This window comes from Clupea harengus, chromosome 12 (genome assembly GCF_900700415.2).
Source record: "Clupea harengus chromosome 12, Ch_v2.0.2, whole genome shotgun sequence".
NCBI lineage: Eukaryota > Metazoa > Chordata > Actinopteri > Clupeiformes > Clupeidae > Clupea > Clupea harengus.
Window position 1 is genome coordinate 8919626 of NC_045163.1, and position 18472 is coordinate 8938097.

At 42.1% G+C, this 18472-nt stretch overlaps 1 protein-coding gene across 1 annotated transcript in view; it reads left to right on the top strand.

Annotated features, from left to right (window-relative positions):
- The window catches only part of LOC105906201 (astrotactin-2), a 381484-nt gene that overhangs the window by 230046 nt on the left and 132966 nt on the right, over nucleotides 1-18472 (top strand). The window contains exon 11 of the mRNA XM_012834351.3: nucleotides 13917-14067. Coding sequence (XP_012689805.2) covers nucleotides 13917-14067 — 151 coding nt within the window. The remainder of the gene's footprint in view (nucleotides 1-13916; nucleotides 14068-18472) is intronic.

Genomic DNA, 18472 nt, shown 5'->3' on the forward strand with positions numbered 1-18472 from the left:
AAACTACTTGAAGCAAGCAGCTATGTGAGTACAGCTTCCTATCTGGTGTATTTTTGTTTAATGGAATAAGAGCTAATCAAACCCACCCCTCCAAGTAACCTTTAATAACAAGCAAATAAGTCTCCTTAGAGTAACCATGTGCTTTCCTCCTGTGTTATAAGCTGCCAAGGGATAGGCATCACCAAGTTGTTATTGCTCAAGATAATGCACATCTCTGGTATCCTCTAACAGATATTACCTAAGGTGTTCATAGTTAGTTAGATAGTTTTAAGAGGCCTCACAAAGAAACTGACTGGTCTTAATGACTACAATTTTAAGAATTTCAACAAAATCAGGCCATCCTCCTGTTGAGCCATTAACACATAATTTATTCATTCCAAAAGCATAACTGACTCCATGACAACTGCAGAGATCTTAGGCTTGGATGCTTCCTTCATACTGTTTCCTGTATGTTTCCAACACATCCAAGGAGACTGATGACACCTTTGAGACACTCGTGAAAGCAGCACTGTGTAGGCGGTATGACAACATCATCTGGTGTTTCACAGAAAGGGATAATAGCACATTCTTGAAAGTATGTATGTCTAACAACTCTTAAAAGCTATTCTTGGCGTCAAACCGCATAGTCCATTACGACTCAAGTGTCCCAAAGACTTGGATCATCTGAGGATAATGCTCCAAAAATATTGTGCTTTGGAATTAGTCTAGATTGAACAAAGTTGGACAAATCTCAGGCGATGCTCAGATATTTTGCAATCAAGGTCGATTTTTCAGACTGGACTGGAAACACAATGAGTTCCACAATGTCCACAGGACAACCTGTCATCCTGGTTCATCTAAAGGTATCTTTTACACAATTTTAAATGGCAACAACCTTAGAAGGACTCAGTTTAGGCGTGCATTTCCAGCAATGCTTCTACGTTCTACGGCAAAATGTTGAGGAACCAAATGTGGGATATTACACAGAACAGTCCATTTGTAAGTAAATCTCCTAAGGGCATCATTCAGTTCAGTCAGTGTAATGTACTTCTTCGAACTGGAAAGATCAAAGCACCGTGCCAGCTCATAAGGTACAATACCTTCAACAAGATTGTGAATTAGATCAGGAGGGTAGCCGTTTCAATGTTTCAATTTTGTCAGTCAGTGGACACGTGCCTCATGTCAGTGTTTTCAAGGTAGGATTCTCAAGTAGAGCTGGGATATCATTCTCCTGGGCTTCCTTTGTTCTAGGAGAACAAAGAACAATTTTGACTTAAATTGAGAATGCTGTCCAAAATAAAATCTGCAAACAAATGAACCTGAGAAAACTCCCAAGACGTCCCTAGTGGAATACATACCTCAAAATCGTCTGCATACAGAATATGAGAGATGCTGGGACTATCATCATGATAAAAGCCGGTGTCTTTTATCATCATAAAATGACTGGGAGACATTAACACTGCTTCTACCATGGGTATTCTCTAAATTTATGAAAATGATCTGTTGAATGTCACTGTTTTACAACACCTGCTGCAATGACTTTAGAATAGGCATACACTTTTTCTCTGGGATCAGCAATGTATTTCTCCTTGTGTCTCTTTTTTGAAAATGTCTCCTTGTTTGATTTGGCCGGGTCACAGAACTGCACAGTGAATAGCCTGAATGGTTAGTGGGGACAACAGGTGGGATTTGTCTATTCTTGACATTAAAATGAATTTCAGGATTTAATGAAAATGAATTACCTTAAAAAATATGCAACAACAACAACAAAAAAAAGCATAAAACCCCTTTAAAAGATGTTGTACTATTTGTAATTTGCTAAGAGCTTCAGAAATTACATTCAAAGCAGTCATAACCACTTGCTTACATGCATTTAAGAAGGATTTTAAGTACAATCCCATGCAGGCCGTCATGTCTACCACAACATGTAAAGAGCCGATGCTATTGGAAACAGCCATTGACATTTCAACACAAAGCAATGTATTGACTAATTGAAACAGTCTGCTATCATGTGAGAAGAGAATACAATGACTTTAGAAATCCTGAGATATTTCATAGCCTGGTTATGCCTGCCTATTTCTACAATTTTGTTATGAGATTATAGTGTTAATCACCGATCAATAATTTAATGTCTGGTTCTACCCATTTAGCATTTAGCACGAAAACCCACTGCATCTCCCCAAACAGCTAACTTTTGGCCACAACCAGATTCAGCTTCCACACAAAGTACAAAACAGTTGTTCTGGACATATTACTGACAAATATGTTAGCATTGCCAATATTTTCCCATTATTTTTTGATTGATTTTTTGATCCACCAGCATCACTGAGTTAATGTTACTCTAAACACAACCAGGGTGCGATTTGTTGGGGGGGATGGGGTGGATTTACCCCCCCCCTCTGGTTTTTACATCCCTACCTCAGCTGGATGAATTTCATCCACGGGGGGGGGGACAACCCTCAATTATTAAAAAAAAAAACAATGAAAAAACAGGCAGGTTGTGACAGAGTTTTCTTACACTTATAGTCTACATCGCTGGCACTAACGTTCACCTGACCCGAACTGTCGGCAGTCTCGGAATTTGCGAACGTCCCCATGCACATAAATACATTGGGCCTCATTCTCGAACGCAGTTAAGAAGAATTTAAGAGGAATTTAAGAGGAATTTAAGAGGAATTGGATTTAGGACAACATTCGACATTCATGAAAGTTCTCTCATCTGGGATTTGCTCTGAACTTCAGAAGACTTTCCGAACTCGAAATAGCAGTCGTAACTCGGCCAGAGTTTTCTCAAATGCGATTCCTTAAAAAACCACAAGATGGCCCCGTGGGCCATCTTGTGGTTTTTTGAGGAATCGCATTTAAGAAAACTCTCTGTGTTAATTAATTTGTGAGAAATCGTTGGTGATTGCGTTCACATCAACTCTACAGATCCTCGGATTAAAGTATCATTAACAATTACGTTTCACATGTAGGCCTATAGTCATGATTCTACGAGGCACCGTGATGTCATAAAATAAATAAAAGGACTACACCGGAATGCTGCGCTCGTCTAGTGAGCGTCGTTTGGCACTGCCGTCTGTGCAAGTACGGCAATCCAGAATTTTCAAGTAGTTCCACGTTGGTGGAACGAACTGCCTAGCACTACCAGAGCAGGCGCGTCCCTCTCTACCTTTAAGAAGCTTTTGAAGACCCAACTCTTCAGAGAGCACCTCCCTTCCTAACTGGCACTTCGACTAGTGCTTAACTTGCACTTATAGCAGTTACATTCCTGCACTTCGTTTTTATTTCCTATTTCGTTTTTCTATTTCTTATGTAAAGTAGTATTTATTGTTACACTAGGTCTCTATTGCTCGTAGCTTGACTGTTCTATCCCTTGTACGTCGCTTTGGACAAAAGTGTCTGCTAAATGACTAAATGTAATGTACACGAAACCGCTTTGACATGACTCGTTTACGAGTTGCTTTCGTGTAGATTCGGTCGATTCCGACTGCACACGTCACTACGGTTGCGTGCCCTTATAAGGAGCTGGCAGGGCGTGTATGTATGCAAATTCAGGAGCACGAGAACGCGCTTTCAATTTAAGAAAACTCTTCCGGGGGAGCACAGCCCAGAAAACTTCTGCTGCGTAGGACCGCATTTTCAAGCGTGCATGAATTTGGCGGATGTCTTTTGCTTACGTTGTTTTTCCGAAGCCCGTAAGAAACATTTCAGAAGAAACTTCAGAAAATGTTCGAGAATGAGGGCCATTGTATACATAACAATATTACACGGAAATTAGCATAGCCAGCTAAATACTGTAAAACGAGGGCAAAACGAAACGAGTCCAGAGCAGTTTAGTTTTAATTTGCATTAAATGTTCAACTGTTCAAAATGTAACCTAATAGGGCCTACCGTTAACTTGAAAAGAATTAGGCCTATTTATTGCTTGTTTTTTCATGATAAAAAAAAACATCCCCCCCTCTGTTTTTTTGACAAATCACACCCTGAACACAACCAGGAAACCAACAACAGTGTGAAACGACAATAGATTTGTAAGTGGGTTGCTTAAATTAAAAATGACCTTAACGAGACAGAGAAAACTATAGCAAGTTAAAACCTTTGATATGTAAGGTTAGATATGCTTTGTTGGATAATTTCCTAGCTAACATAGCTCGTCTAGCAAACTAACTGAACAACTGCGCATCAAACAAAGCTTGCGTTAGTGTAACTGTCTCAACACGTTGAATTTAAACAAATGAAGCCAGTAGATTTTACAGTCATCTTAATTTGCAAAAACTGACAGTATTGTAGTTTACCTTTAGCACAATAAAGAAAGTTACATGCAGTCTTGGTAATTCCCTGAAGACTGACTGCTTCAAAGCCTGTAGCAAGAAACACTTCAGGCACATTCTGACAGACACTCATATAAACCAAGTTTACCTTACTGATTTGTTGTATGTCCTTGCTTGAACTTAGAAAACTTGAGTACATTTTAGATGTTTAGCTTTGAGAATATGGTAGTAGAATTGATGTTATGTGAACACATCTGAACTGATCTAGTGCAATTGACATCGACTTAGCAACACCTTTTACAGGGTAGATGGGCATTCAGACTTAAATCAAGGCCGCTGTTGGTGCCCACCTCAGTAAATGATTTCTGTGTGACAGAATTGTGTGTTGTGGTATTCTCACTGTGGCATATTCACTCTTTCCCTTGAGGTGCAGAGAAAGCCAAGAAGGACATACCTAATTAAATCAATTTTGTCTGAGGATATTGGTACTTGCAGACCTCCTCTCTCCGGTATATAGAGTGGCCATAAGTAAAGTGAAATGGTTTTAACTATTTAGTATTGAATGTGCCATATGTTAGTGATAATGCACCGTTTCAGTGGCAACTGGCAACAATGCATCACATTAGTAGATGTGGCCCACCACAATTTGCTGTTATATGTGCATACAGTGACATAGAACATTACATTTGACATTTGCAATTCAGATACCATGTTAGCATATTAGCTTGGCTAATGTGTATCTTTCTTTATCATTGATATTCAGCAACATTGTTCACCTTCACACCTGGCTGTCATCATCAGGTCAGGAAGATGAGACAAAATTAAAGAAAAGAAACACACAGAAAGAAAATGTGTTATCTTAAAGGTATGGGGACACTGCGTCTATCTCGAGGAGCGGAGCGTGTCTTTCCCAAATCCCTAGATTAGCATACAGGAAGTCAGATGTTATCGTACGCTTAGGGGCGCGCTGCTCGCACAGCGGCGTGTGAAACCGAAGACGTGGGGATGTGCAGCCTCCCTTGTGGGCCTGATGCCGCCACTGTCGCCGTCGGCGCCCAGATACCGTGCTCTATGTCCCAACGGATTCAGCTCTACTCGCCATTGCCGCCGCCGATCTGATAAAGCTGCGTGTTTAATCACTGTAAAGAGATAGATAGCTCACTCCCTCTGCTTCTTTCACTTCCTCATGTTTTTTTCTCTTGTGTTTTTTGTTGCTGTTTTTTTTCCATACTTTTTCAGGCATTCATGTCATTTCATTGCTCACTTCCTTTGCTTGCACAGTGTGGGGGCATCCAAAGGGGTTCTTTGAAGGATCTCTATTCATTCCATTCAAGGGCATCACACTCTCTTGTGCGCATGCACACACACTCACACACACACACATACACACACAAACAAACAAACACACACACACAGTCTTACTGATACATAAACATAAACACACACACACACACACATACACAGATATGTACGTTCATGCATATTCTCTCAAGTCTCTCCCATTCGATCTCTGTCTCTTATCTGTCTCACTTTCACTATCATTTTTGCACTCTCCATTTAATTCCCTTAACATCCCTCTCTCTCTCTCTCTCTTCATCTGTCTCTGTCTCTCACTTTATGTATTTTTGGGGAATTTTCTCTCTGTATCTCTCTCTATCTCTCTCTCTCTCTCTATATATATATATATATATATATATATATATATATATATATACATACAGTATGTGTGCGTGTGTGCGCGTGAACACAACCGGATTGTCTCTGGGCTGGGGATGTATACATCTTGGCATATAGGTGCCTGTGTGGGTAAACATAGGCAGCTAAATATATACATATACAGTGGGGAAAATAAGTATTTGAACCCCTGCCGATTCCGCAAGTTTGGCCACTTGCAAAGAAATGTGTGATCTATAATTGTAATGGTAGGTGTATTTTAACAGTGAGAAATAGAATATCAACAAACAAATCCAGAAAACTGCATTTTATAACATTTATGACTTTATTTGTATTTGATGCAGAAAATAAGTATTTGAACCCCCGAGCAAACAGCAAGCATTCTGGCTCCCAATGACCAGTTATGTGCCCAAGAAGCACACAGATTAGTCCTCATTAGGCCTAACAAGGTACACCTGATCTCAACTGGTGACGTGTATAAAAGAAACCTGTCCAAAGAATCATACTTCACACCTTCAACCTCACCACCATGGGCAAGACCAAAGAGTTGACCAAGGACGTCAGAGATAAGATTGTAGACCTGCACAAGGCTGGAATGGGTTACAAAACCATCGGCAAGCAGCTTGGTGAGAAGCAGACAACTATTGGTGCGATTATTCGTTAATGGAAGCAACACCAAACAACTGTCAATCGCTCTAGGTCTGGGGCTCCATGCAAGATATCCCCTCGTGCGGTATCGGTGATCATCCGAAAGGTGCAGAATAACCCCAGAACTACACAGGGGGAGCTTGTGAATGATCTCAAGGCAGCTGGGACCACAGTCACCAATAAAACCACTGGCAACACACTACGCCGTAATGGTTTGAAGTACTGCAGCACTCGCAAGGTCCCCCTGCTCAAGGAAGCACATGTACAGGGCCGTCTGAAGTTTGCCAATGAACACTTGAATGATTCTAAGGAGGATTGGGAGACAGGATGTGGTCAGATGAGACCAAAATCAAGCTCTTTGGCATCAACTCGACCTGCTGCGTTTGGAGGGGGAAGAATGCTGAATATGACACCATCCCCACCGTCAAGCATGGAGGTGGAAACATTATGGTTTGGGGCTGTTTCTCTGCCAAGGGTACAGGACGACTCCACTGCATCGAGGGGACTATGGATGGGGCCATGTAACGTGGAATATTGGGCTTGAACCTCATTCCCTCATTCCCTCCCATTGAAAACGCAACCTTAAGGATTTGGAGAGGATCTGCAAAGAGGAGTGGACCAAAATCCCTCCTGAGATGTGTGTAAACCTGGTGACCATAAGAAGATAAGAAAAGTCTGACGTCTGTGCTTGTCAACAAGGGTTATTCCACCAAGTACTAAGTCATGTTTTGCTAGGGGTTCAAATACTTATTTTTTGCATCAAATGCAAATTAAGTCATAAATGTTATAAAATGCAGTTTTCTGGATTTTTTTGTTGATATTCTGTTTCTCACTGTTAAAATACACCTACTATTACAATTATAGATCACACATTTCTTTGCAAGTGGTCAAACTTGTGAAATCGGCAGGGGTTCAAATACTTATTTTCCCCACTGTATATTGCCCTTTGTTAATAACTTTAGGTGCTTTATTTCACTTCTGGCCCCTACAGAGGTCCTCTGTAGCTCTGTCTAGATATGTGTTTGTGACTGAAGCAAGAAAACCTTAGGCTTACAACCATAGCTATAGACCTTGATCTGTCAATGACAAAGACGGACTCTGGCTATGCACTCCACTCCTAGTTCACTCCACTGTTTTCCACCCACAAGAAAACACATCCTGGTGTTTTGTGTGCACTTCCTCAGTAAGGACAGATATACTGATAGATAGAAAATAGCACCATGCACTGATAGTGTTGTAGTCAGTGTTTGAAAGCCACCATTCTAGGTAATTCTGCTAGAGTTCTCCTTGGAAATTAATTCACTCAGTTTTGTTTGTCACTTGGTTTTGTTATGGGTGATGAGGAAAAACAAAAACAGAAATTGTCACGGTTTGTTTGACACTTGGCATGTCTCACTTTTTTTCTTTTCGTTGAGCGACGATAAAAGGCATGGAGCCATCACTCATGTTCACACACAAGACAGTTACATACACTCCTGTGTGTAATCGCTGTCATTGAGTGAATTGTGTGTCTGTGTCTGTGTCTGTGTCTGTGTCTGTGTCTGTGTCTGTGTCTGTGTCTGTGTCTGTGTATGTGGGAGGTTGCTCCTTTCAGTGAGTCATGCTGGGCTTTAGTTACAGCCAGCCACTGGTAGAGCTCTTTGGAAGAGACCACTATTCTTCACCTTCTCCTACTCCAACACACACACATAAACACACACACACACACACACACACACACACACACACACACATGCATACATACATATACACCGCACACACACACACACACACACACACACACACACACACACACACGTACATACATACACACTGCATACACACACACAAACTCTCCGAACTCTCTTTTGTCCGTCTGTAAGAGTAATAGATTAGACTGGAAATTCAGTATTTTTAAGGTCTTGTTTGAATCAAGACAGAGTTCTGACCATCAAGAAAAAGAGGGACCTTCAAAAACATACATACATAAGATATAACACAATACTGCTTTTCTCCACTCAGTTTCAAATTAACTTTTTATGATGGCCATGGAAAGAGAGAAAGAGAAAGCGAGAGAGAGTGTTTCTCTGCAAACAATTCTTTTTTTTTCATCTTTTACTCTCATCTTTACAGCTCTCCTCCTCATCCTCCCCTTCCTCCTCCTCATAAAGTGGGTGCTGTACAGCAGTAGCAGCCTCCTAACTGTGATGTGTTTTATTAGCACTAAACCTTAATGGATAGAGCTTGACGCTGCAATACCGCAGCTTCTCCATCACGTTGCTGTGACAAGAGAGGCCAATCAATGCTGGCGTGCCAATTAGCCCTGAACATGACCCGTCACTGTGGTCTGTTACCATGGACGCAGCATCCATAAATGACACCTCCTATCTTTATAAATTGCCATTGGATCAACAACATAAAAAAAGCATAATCGGCCTATAATTGTGCAAACCGCCTCCTGTGAGCCCACTCAGTTGTGCCCATGGTTCAAGGCAAAATAAATGAGAGGCATTCCTTTGGAGGTCTCTGCCCGTGGGTTAAGAGAAAAGAAATGAAAAACTGAATAAAGAAGGAAAAGAAGAGACAGGAAGAGGTGGTCTGGTGCAAATGAGTTGGCATATGACAGTAATGAGCATCAGATTGCTCTGTGTGTGTGTGTTTGAGTTTCTGTTTGTATGTGCCTTTGTATGTTTGTGTGTGTGTGTGTGTGTGAGTGTGTTTGCATGCGTGCACCTCTGCATGCCTTGTGTGTGTGTGTGTGTGTGTGTGTGTGTGTGTGTGTGTGTGTGTGTGTGTGTCTTTGAGAGGGATGGGAGAATATTATATTAAGACTAATCATGTGTGGGTGACATGAGCTACAGCTTGGTAGCACGTGTATGTCCCCTCCTGGTTTCTCCCTACCATAAATCCTGCAACAAGTCATAGGTAGATTTTACAATTATGACCTTTATTTTCAATAACAGGTAAAAACATCTCCCAGGATATGTAAAGGCCAAAGCTACAAACAGAATTTGCTAAATAATATTCTTGTGCAAATACCTGAAATAAAATGAGATCAAACTGAATTTCCTTGCTGCCCTTGGTGAACAAGCGAAACAAGTCCTGAATAGTAAAAAGCAAAAATCTAGGAGGGTAGCCATATTCAGTCTGTGAAATAATTGAATCTGCTTTGGCTCACGTGGCATTAATCAACATTCAAAGATAGCCAGTCACCATTCACAGATAGCCAATTGCCATTCACAGAGAGCTAATCTTGGATCTGCATAGGTGTGGGGCAGATAGACGATTTTAGTTAGATAGTTAGTTAGTTATTTAGACATAGACACACGCACCCTAACACACAAACCTACAGAATCCTGTATTTTTGTCTGTGGCTGGAATTTGCTAGATTTAGCTCAAACATGCTTATGTGTGTGATAATAGGTGTGTGTGTGTGGTTGCAGTTTGAAGTGGTTGCAATTTGTTGATGTGTTAATGGCTGCATTTTCCTTGCTGCTCTGTAACTACTGCCTGTGGAGGGGGTGTGTGTGGGTGGGGTGGTGGAAATTCTGACAGGCGGCATCAATAATTCCTTGTGCAAACATACAAAAATAAAATAATGTAAATACCTAAAAACATTCTAAGCCAGGTCCCACACCATGTTTGTAGCACCCCCCATGCCCCCCCACCCCCCCTGTCTCTTTCTCTCTATTCTCTCTTCCACCCCATCTCGGATATTTGTCTCTGTTTTGCCTTGTTCATGCATGTGTATGTGTTTTTGTGAGTGTGTGTGTGTGTTTTTTGTGTGTGTGTAAAGGCCGAAACACACCAAACGCGTTTTAAAAAGCGGGACGCTAGCAAATGCATTGTTTCCTATGGTACGGCGCGCTTTGCGTGTGCGCCTTTTCTCCGCCACGCATTGCGTCTTACTAGCGTTTTTTAGGTGCAATTAAAAGTTGAAATATTCTCAACTTTTCAGCGCAAGGTGCGGAGGCGCACCGCTCATCAATGTCACACTCGGCCCAGGCAGGTTGTGCACGCAGCTCCGCTTCATAGGCGCCGGGCAAAACAGCCTGGTGCCCCTGCGGCTGTTTTGCCCGCCACACTTTGCCAAGATGTTTTTGAAGCGTCTGCGTCTTTAAAAACGCGTTTGGTGTGTTTCAGCCCTGTGTGTGTGTGTGTGTGTGTGTGTGTGTGTGTGTGTGTTTTGTGTGTGTATGTGTGTGTGTGCTTGTGTGTGTACTGTGGATGTATGAAATGCAATCGCCAATTTGTTCCAAATCATGAAGATGAGGGAAAAAGGGGAAAAATAAACTAATTACAACTTCCAGTAGTTGAGCACGGCACTTATTGGTTTACAACTGCTTTCCGTCCAGCAGTTATTCCAAAACTCACTGGTGGGCATATCTACATTTCGGTTTATTGGTATATTTTCAAACTTCTCATTTCCTGATATGTTAGCTTGTCTCGACTATTTTGTGCCCCTTTTGTTAATGTGTAGCTTCCTCTGGATCTCTGTGGAAGGCAGGGATCTACCTAAGCCTACCTGGGTTAATTTTTTCTTCATCTGGCGAGAACGATGAGCTGGCTTTTTTCTCAGCCAACATGAGCTCCTTTCCTAATGCAGTTTTAAAGACTATGGCAGTGTTGTAATGCTCTCTTTAAGGGCCTTCTGTTCTCCTCCCTGAATGGACTGATATGAAATGAAAGTCCTGAGGAGAGGCTGCGTGTGTGTGTGTGTGTGTGGAGATCTGCCTGGCTGGGCCTCCTCCAGCTCAGCCTGCCCAAGCCATTCTCTGGGTGATTAGCAGGGACAGGGAGGAGACACGTGTGGGTGGGGTGTGGGAGGTAGAGAGTCCTGGCCCAGGCCTTGGCTGTGTGGGGATGTCCTCTAATGACTTGTCTGGATCATTAGTGGGCCTAGCCAGTGAGTGTGTGTGTGTGTGTGTGTGTGTGTGTGTGTGTGTGTGTGTTTGTAACTGAGTGTGAATGTGTGTGCAATTATGTGTGTGTATGTTGATAGTGTGTGTGTGTGTGTGTGTGTGTGTGTGTGTGTGTGTGTGTGTGTTGGGGTTAGGGACGATGCACTGCCTGGCTCTAAAGAGCCTACACGGACCCGCGCTCACGTCTTGGGCAGATTTAACATTGGATAGAGCACGGCTCAATTACATGCCATTACACTTCTAATGAGTCCTTAATTCCCCTCAAAGTATCCTCTGTCACCTGTGCAGCGATCCCCAATCCTTCTCACAGCCTGATCCCAGCCAACCAGTTCTACACCTTGGCCCGCACCCTTGCCATGGGAAATCACGTCCAATCATGTTAAGGGGCGCCTGTGGGAGGGGAGGGGGCTAGAAGACAACATCCAGTAAGGCGTATCAGTAATGACCCTCGCCATGTTTATGTCTGCCCGTGCCCACCTGGTTCTGTCTTCTTTCGCCTGGCATGGAGGCTTGGCACACAGGGCCTAACTGGCGAGAGAGTAGCTGGTATAGTGTTTGTTGTTCTGACATTCTCTTCTGGAATCAGAACTATAATTTGTTTTGTTTATTATGGATGTGATTGTTTGTATTTCAAGAGTAAACACAATATGAGAAATAGTTGTAAGGATGATGAAGGCATATTTTTTTCAATCTTTAAAATCTTATAAATTGCAGTTCAAATTTAGATTGTTGCAATATATTCTCTGTCTCTCTTTTCCTGTCTTTCTTTCTCTCTCTCTCTACTCAGACCACTCTATTTGTGCTATCTATCTGCATGTTTGTACTTATGATCTGATGATTTACTTGTTCTTATGTTCACCATATGAGTATATTGACAATAAGTCACTGTGCCATAATGAATCGATTGGCATTAATTACTGTGTGGTCACAAAGCCCTAATGAGTTCCTCTGCTTCACTAATGTGCAGCACACTACAATTATCTGCAATTATCCTGAGTGACTTCACATTCATTTTCACAAGCCCTCAGACCGTATACAGTGAGACAGCTAGCATGGTCATAATATCAACAGTGAGGAAAGTGAGCTAGTTAGCATAGCCATAATATTTACATTGAGGACCGTAACACACATATGGTCTTAAGATCAACAATCTGGACAGTTAGACAGTTAACAAAATAATAATGACATCCACAATAATGACAGTGGCACCATTAGCCTGGTCATAATATCTGCAGTGAGATGCCATGGTTATGATATCCATAATAAGTACAGTGACCAAGACAGGAAGATCATGACATCCAAAATAATGACAGTGACAGAGTTGGCATGGTCATAATATCTGCAACAGTGACAGAGTTAGCATGGTTATGATATCTATAATAAGGACAGTGACAGAGTTAGCATGGTTATGATATCTATAATAAGGACAGTGTCACAGTTAGCATGGTTATAATAAGGACAGTGACAGTGTTAGCATGCTTACAATACCCACAGTGAGGACAGTCCTTGCCCATTGCTCATCCTCTGTGTCTGTCAACACAGCTGTCTGTTCAGCCTTTTCACTTTGGACCGTAATGAGCTACAACTTCAGCAATGGACACCCAACCACCTGCCACACGCCAACAGCGATTAGATCAGTTATTTGTGTTATTTATTTCTCCTGCTGCAAGTTTGTGACAAGTCAGAAATAAATGGGTTGAGTTCCCGGCTCCACTGAAATGGTTACTGAATGGAGCAAACAGGCTCAGTATAACAAAACTTCAACAACACAGAAATTGTTACAATCCAGTTGGCAACTATCTGCCCTAAATATATGACTAGCTGAGTCTCTCTCTCTCTCTCTCTCTCTCTCTCTCTCTCTCTCTCTCTCTCTCTCTCTCTCTTGCTGTCTCGCCTCTAAAAGATGCTCAGCCATTCCCAGTTGTCTTAAGCCAGTGGCTGCTTATGGGGCTACTGAGTCATTAACCAGCTCTCATTAGTTTTATTATTAGTCACACATGGTGGACTGCTGAACCCTGCGAGACATTTTCATTTGACATTGCTTATTGGTCATATACCCACTGAGCTAATGAAAAGGTTTAGTAACACCTTCACTGGGCCATTGGAGACACTCATAAATTATGTGCAATTACTAGATGGCATCTTCAAAGGCCTTACTCTCTTGGCAGTGAGAGGAAGATCTTGATCTCATCTCGTAACATATCAGTAGCTATAGCATCACAGTATTAATAGTTCTGCTGAAAAGACATGAACTTGATCTGAGAACATTGGTCTCTTGAATAGTCCTCTCTAGTTTCTACTCAGAAGGAGGCTCTGGTAGAACATTATGTTAAGTGGCCGTTTAGATGCCATGCCATAGTTCTGAAGAAAAGGAAAATTCTAGAACCGATATAGAACCAGCCCTTTGTTTAGTTCTGCTCATGTTTCGCCCTAACTGCAGGGAGGAGGCCATCATGTCGACGTACTTTGAGACAGTGGATGACCTGCTGGCCTCGTTTGGGCCCGTCCGAGACTGTTCCAAGGACAACGGAGGCTGTCGCAAGAACTTCAAATGCGTGTCTGACCGCCGACTAGACTCTACGGGCTGCATGGTGAGTTTATTCTCCTCGAACCTACTCTACACAGTATATCTATTCATATGTTTATCTGTGTTTCTCTGTCTCTCTATCACCGTCTGTCTGCCTGTCTATCTATGTCTAGGTGTCTTTAGTCTGCCTGCCCAACCCCCCTAACTATCTACCGATATGTTCCCACATTTACACTTTTGTTTTCTCACTTAGACTTAGTCTGTATGTTGTGTAATGGATTTGTGCCCCAACTTTGAAGCATAATGCCGCACTCTCAGATCCCGTATAGCTGCTGGAGCCTTATTCTACACTGTACTTTAAAAAGCCTTGAAGCCACGCCTCTGGCTGCCTTTGCCAACCTGCATGGCCCGCGGAAAGAGACTGTTCAGCAGTGGCTGCATTCGTCTCTATGAGGATGTTAACCCCCCTCAGACAGATAGAGACATCAGTGCTGTTTCCCTGGCCTGTTTGATTTGATTTGAGGCGGCTGCTTGGGAAGGGGGAGGAATAGCAGCCTCGTGGCAGATTTATAAAGGCAGGGCGAGTGCCGAGGTGAGGTGAGGGGGTGCGGGAAGGAGGCTGAGGGAGTTTGGGGCAGGCCGAGGTTGTAAACCAATTAAATTGATGAGACTGCTGCTTTCCCCGTTGATGGATGGCCCAGTCATTAGAGGGCAGACCATGCTGTAATTTGACTGGCCTGTGCACAGTTTGTCATTCGGAATGAAAGCCAAACACTGATACTGCAATTTCTTTTCTTTTTTTTCCACCCTACGTTCCGTCCATGTCCTCTTGCTGGAACAATAACTGTGTTTATTGAGATAAAACTCCCTCTCTGTCACACGTTAATTGTATTCTCATAGGGGACATGTGAAACTATACCACGTCAAGTATGCAGGCAAGTATAACAGACCAAGTAGAAAGACTTTGCTAGTAATATTGCTTTTAGACATATCAATTTAAAGCTTGCACATCCTGAGAGGCACAAAGGCAGTTATTATCAGTTGTGACAGGACTGCTATGAAATCACCTCATCAATATTTCAATTTCATAAAGTTTCCCTTGAAAACTTGCAAGTTGGTGCTACTCGCAGACCCACTCCCCTTTTGAGTTCTTTCTGACTCCAAATCACATTTTAGATTAACTTGAGTTAATTTTTACTCCACTCCATCTCTCTAACGATTTCCAGTAACATTTTCAAAGCTGTGAGGCAATAAGGATAGACTCTCTCTGAAACCTACTGAAATTAAATGTTCTTGCCTCCATGGGGAGAAGCCCGTGCCTTGCAAGCTGGTGTTTCTCATTTTAAAATTCAGTGTACATTTCGTGCCTGAATGAACTCTCCTGCACTCCTTTGATACCATCCAAAACCTAATAGTGGCAAATACGATCTGTGTCCCTCAACATTTTACAGCCTTTTTTGAAAAGCTGGCCTTGTCTTTTCCCAAGTATACGTTGTTTGGTAGTGAGAAGAGCAGTATCGCTTGGCCCCTTTATGAGATTAAACTGAGGTCTGTAGAGCAAGAAACACCTTCCAGTGAGGTTTGGAAGTAAGTGTATACGTTTGAAGGGTGAGTGCAGACTCATCTCTAATGGCTAAGGTGTCTGTCGGTATATTACCCGGTTTAGAACGTCCCCCGTGCCTTGGCTGAGTGGAGGCTCAGTTTGTCAGGGGTAATCTTGTCATCTCCAAGAAATGACAACAAAGGAAGTTGCCTCTCCTGTCCCCTCTCCCCTGCTGAAACATTTGAAGGCTTCGATGAAACAGTCTGCTCTGGACTGCTCTCCTGTTATGGATGTGTTTTTATTTTTTTTTATTTTTTTTCATGGGCTTTGGCGTTAAAGTAATCCTTTTAAGGGTACTCTCCGTAAGCTCTTATTAGTGGCCGAGTGAAGCAGAGATGGAAGGGGTAAACCTCTTAAAGTTGCCCCTCTCGAGAGGGCCAAGGCAGGTGAGGGGAGATAGAAGTCAAGCACCACGGTACCATCATAAGATTGGCACGTGGCAAGAGGCAGAGCCCGAGGCACACCAGCCTTCTCAGACCCATCCTGTCTTTAACCACGTAGAAGCCTTGTGAAACGAGATGTGATGAAAGTCCACTCATTGAAGTTAAAACTTCAAACATATTGAAAACCAACTCTAGCAAGGCTACTCCTCCTGGCTTTTCCTCCAAGACCCACCTAGCTTCTGCTTTCCCTGGACTTTTAGCCAATGAGTTATAGTCTTCCTTCCAGTTCTGCCCTCAGGATACATTGTGGGTTGGTTTAGAAATGTCAAATTATCATAATGCAATAAAATTTAATGAAGTTACCTACTGTTCACATCCACATTTACTCCACATTTCACCATGGTTTTCTCTAGACATAGCTGTGTATCTAATGTATACGTATATGACTTAAACATACATGTATGTATAGACCTACTATGTTAACATACAGCGTGTACATAGATTCTCTCTCTAATACACGTGTATGTAAAGATGTATATGTTAACATGTGTCTGGCTACACTAGACATGCCATTCTTGAGCAGCCTCCTCTCCCCCTTATGAGCAGGATCACTCGGATCCTGTGTTCCATTCTTAATTATGAACATGCTCTGTGAGTGGCCTGGTTCATTCAGTATGAACTTGCTCTGTGAGTGGCCAGATTTGTGTGTTTGGGGGTCCTGCGGTTTCCTCATAGTTGCACCATCAATCATACCCTGTTAAGCGTGATTAAAGCACATGCCAGAGACATGATCAGCAGGCTCATGAGGCATTGATTTGGACTGTCCTTGTCCTTTTTTTGCACTTAAAAAAATTACTTCCTCTAGCAAGGCATAGTTTGTGCTCTGAAATTGCTTTTGCTGTAACATTGCATTAGTTGCACTCTGCCACTGTGGCTTTAAGACGGGGGGACAGTGTGTATGGGGTGGAAGCCTTTCTTCTCTATATTTCAGGGCCTCTCTGGGCTATTGTATGGATCATTAGCATGCTAATGTAGCGCTGAGTGCAGGTGAGCCAAGACTCTTTTACACGTTTTAATGAACCCGTTTAACTTCCTTTACATCCACACCCTAACATTCGCCCTTGTGAGGAGACAAGGGGACGAGCGGGAAAACGCTGAAGGATCCCCCGTGAGCTGTTGTCATGGAGAGAGTGATGTCACATGCTATAACCAGATGAAGAAGAGTTAAATGGTCTCTCTGCGTGCACTGTATGGACCACAGCCTGATTTATACCGGTCAGGTGCTCGAGTTAACGCTGTGTCATTTCTACAGAGCTCCTGGTGCCTCAAAGGTCAAGAGCAGACATTGTGAGTGTGATATCAATCAATTTGTCAGTTTACAAATTGAAATCAATAATCCTGAAATTACCAAAATGCATAAATCTCTCTCTTTTTTTTTTTTTTTTTTGAGAAAATTGGAAAGTTCCATTACTTTGGTCGTGCAATAGCCCCAACACTCAAAAGATAATTATCCTGAGCATGTGGTAGCGGTGCTATTGGCTGGTGCTGAAATCCCATTAAAACGGAATAGTGGACGAGGGAAAATAATAATATAGTGAAATCAATTAGCCGACTTATGACTGCAGGCTAGCGCACTTCAGCGTAAACTTGCCGAAGTTCTCTCTCTCTTTCTCTCTCTCCCTCTCTCTCTCTCTCTCTCTCTCTCTCTATCTGTCTGACTGTCTTAAGACTGTGGTGCCCCAACTTAGGCTAGTTCCTCACAGTATAATACTGTCCTATGATTGGTCAGAGGGGAGCCATTATCTGTGTGAAGAAGCTAACTGACAGGACAAGTCCGTTTAATGTCATATAGGATATATTGGGTGATGTCTAAGTGTATGATACAGGCAGTAACAGTCTGTATGTATGTACCATATGTATATAAACATATAAACATTATTAGTCATGAGCCTTGTATACAGCTTTAGAACGTATTTTAGATCTTCTTCACGTACAGCAGTTCCTCTTGGATTTTATTCTACATTATAGAGTGTATGTATGTATTGTACTTTATTAATCATTTAACGGCAAGTTCTTATTGAAAGCAAAAGCATACGTTTTTTTTTGTTTCAGTGTTTTATCATGTACAAGTTAATGAGTAAACAGAATGAGCTCTCTTGAAGATGGTTATTGTAGAAATAAGATGTCGTATCTGACATCTGTGGTATTTGTATATAAAGCATTTCTCATAGGGGAAAATTACTCTGTTTTGGATATCTCCTTCTTGAAATGTCTCTGTGGAACCTTATCGACTAAAGAATGTTCCTCAGGCCAGAAATGTCACACACTCAATTTGACATCTCTCACTAGGTATTTGGTGGTTCTTTATGGAAGCAAGTCTTCCTTAAAAATAAATAAATTAATAAATAAATAAAAAGAGCGTCTCCTAAATACACTTGAATGGCTCCATTAAAAGATAACAGTTTTAGCAGGAATTGTAAATC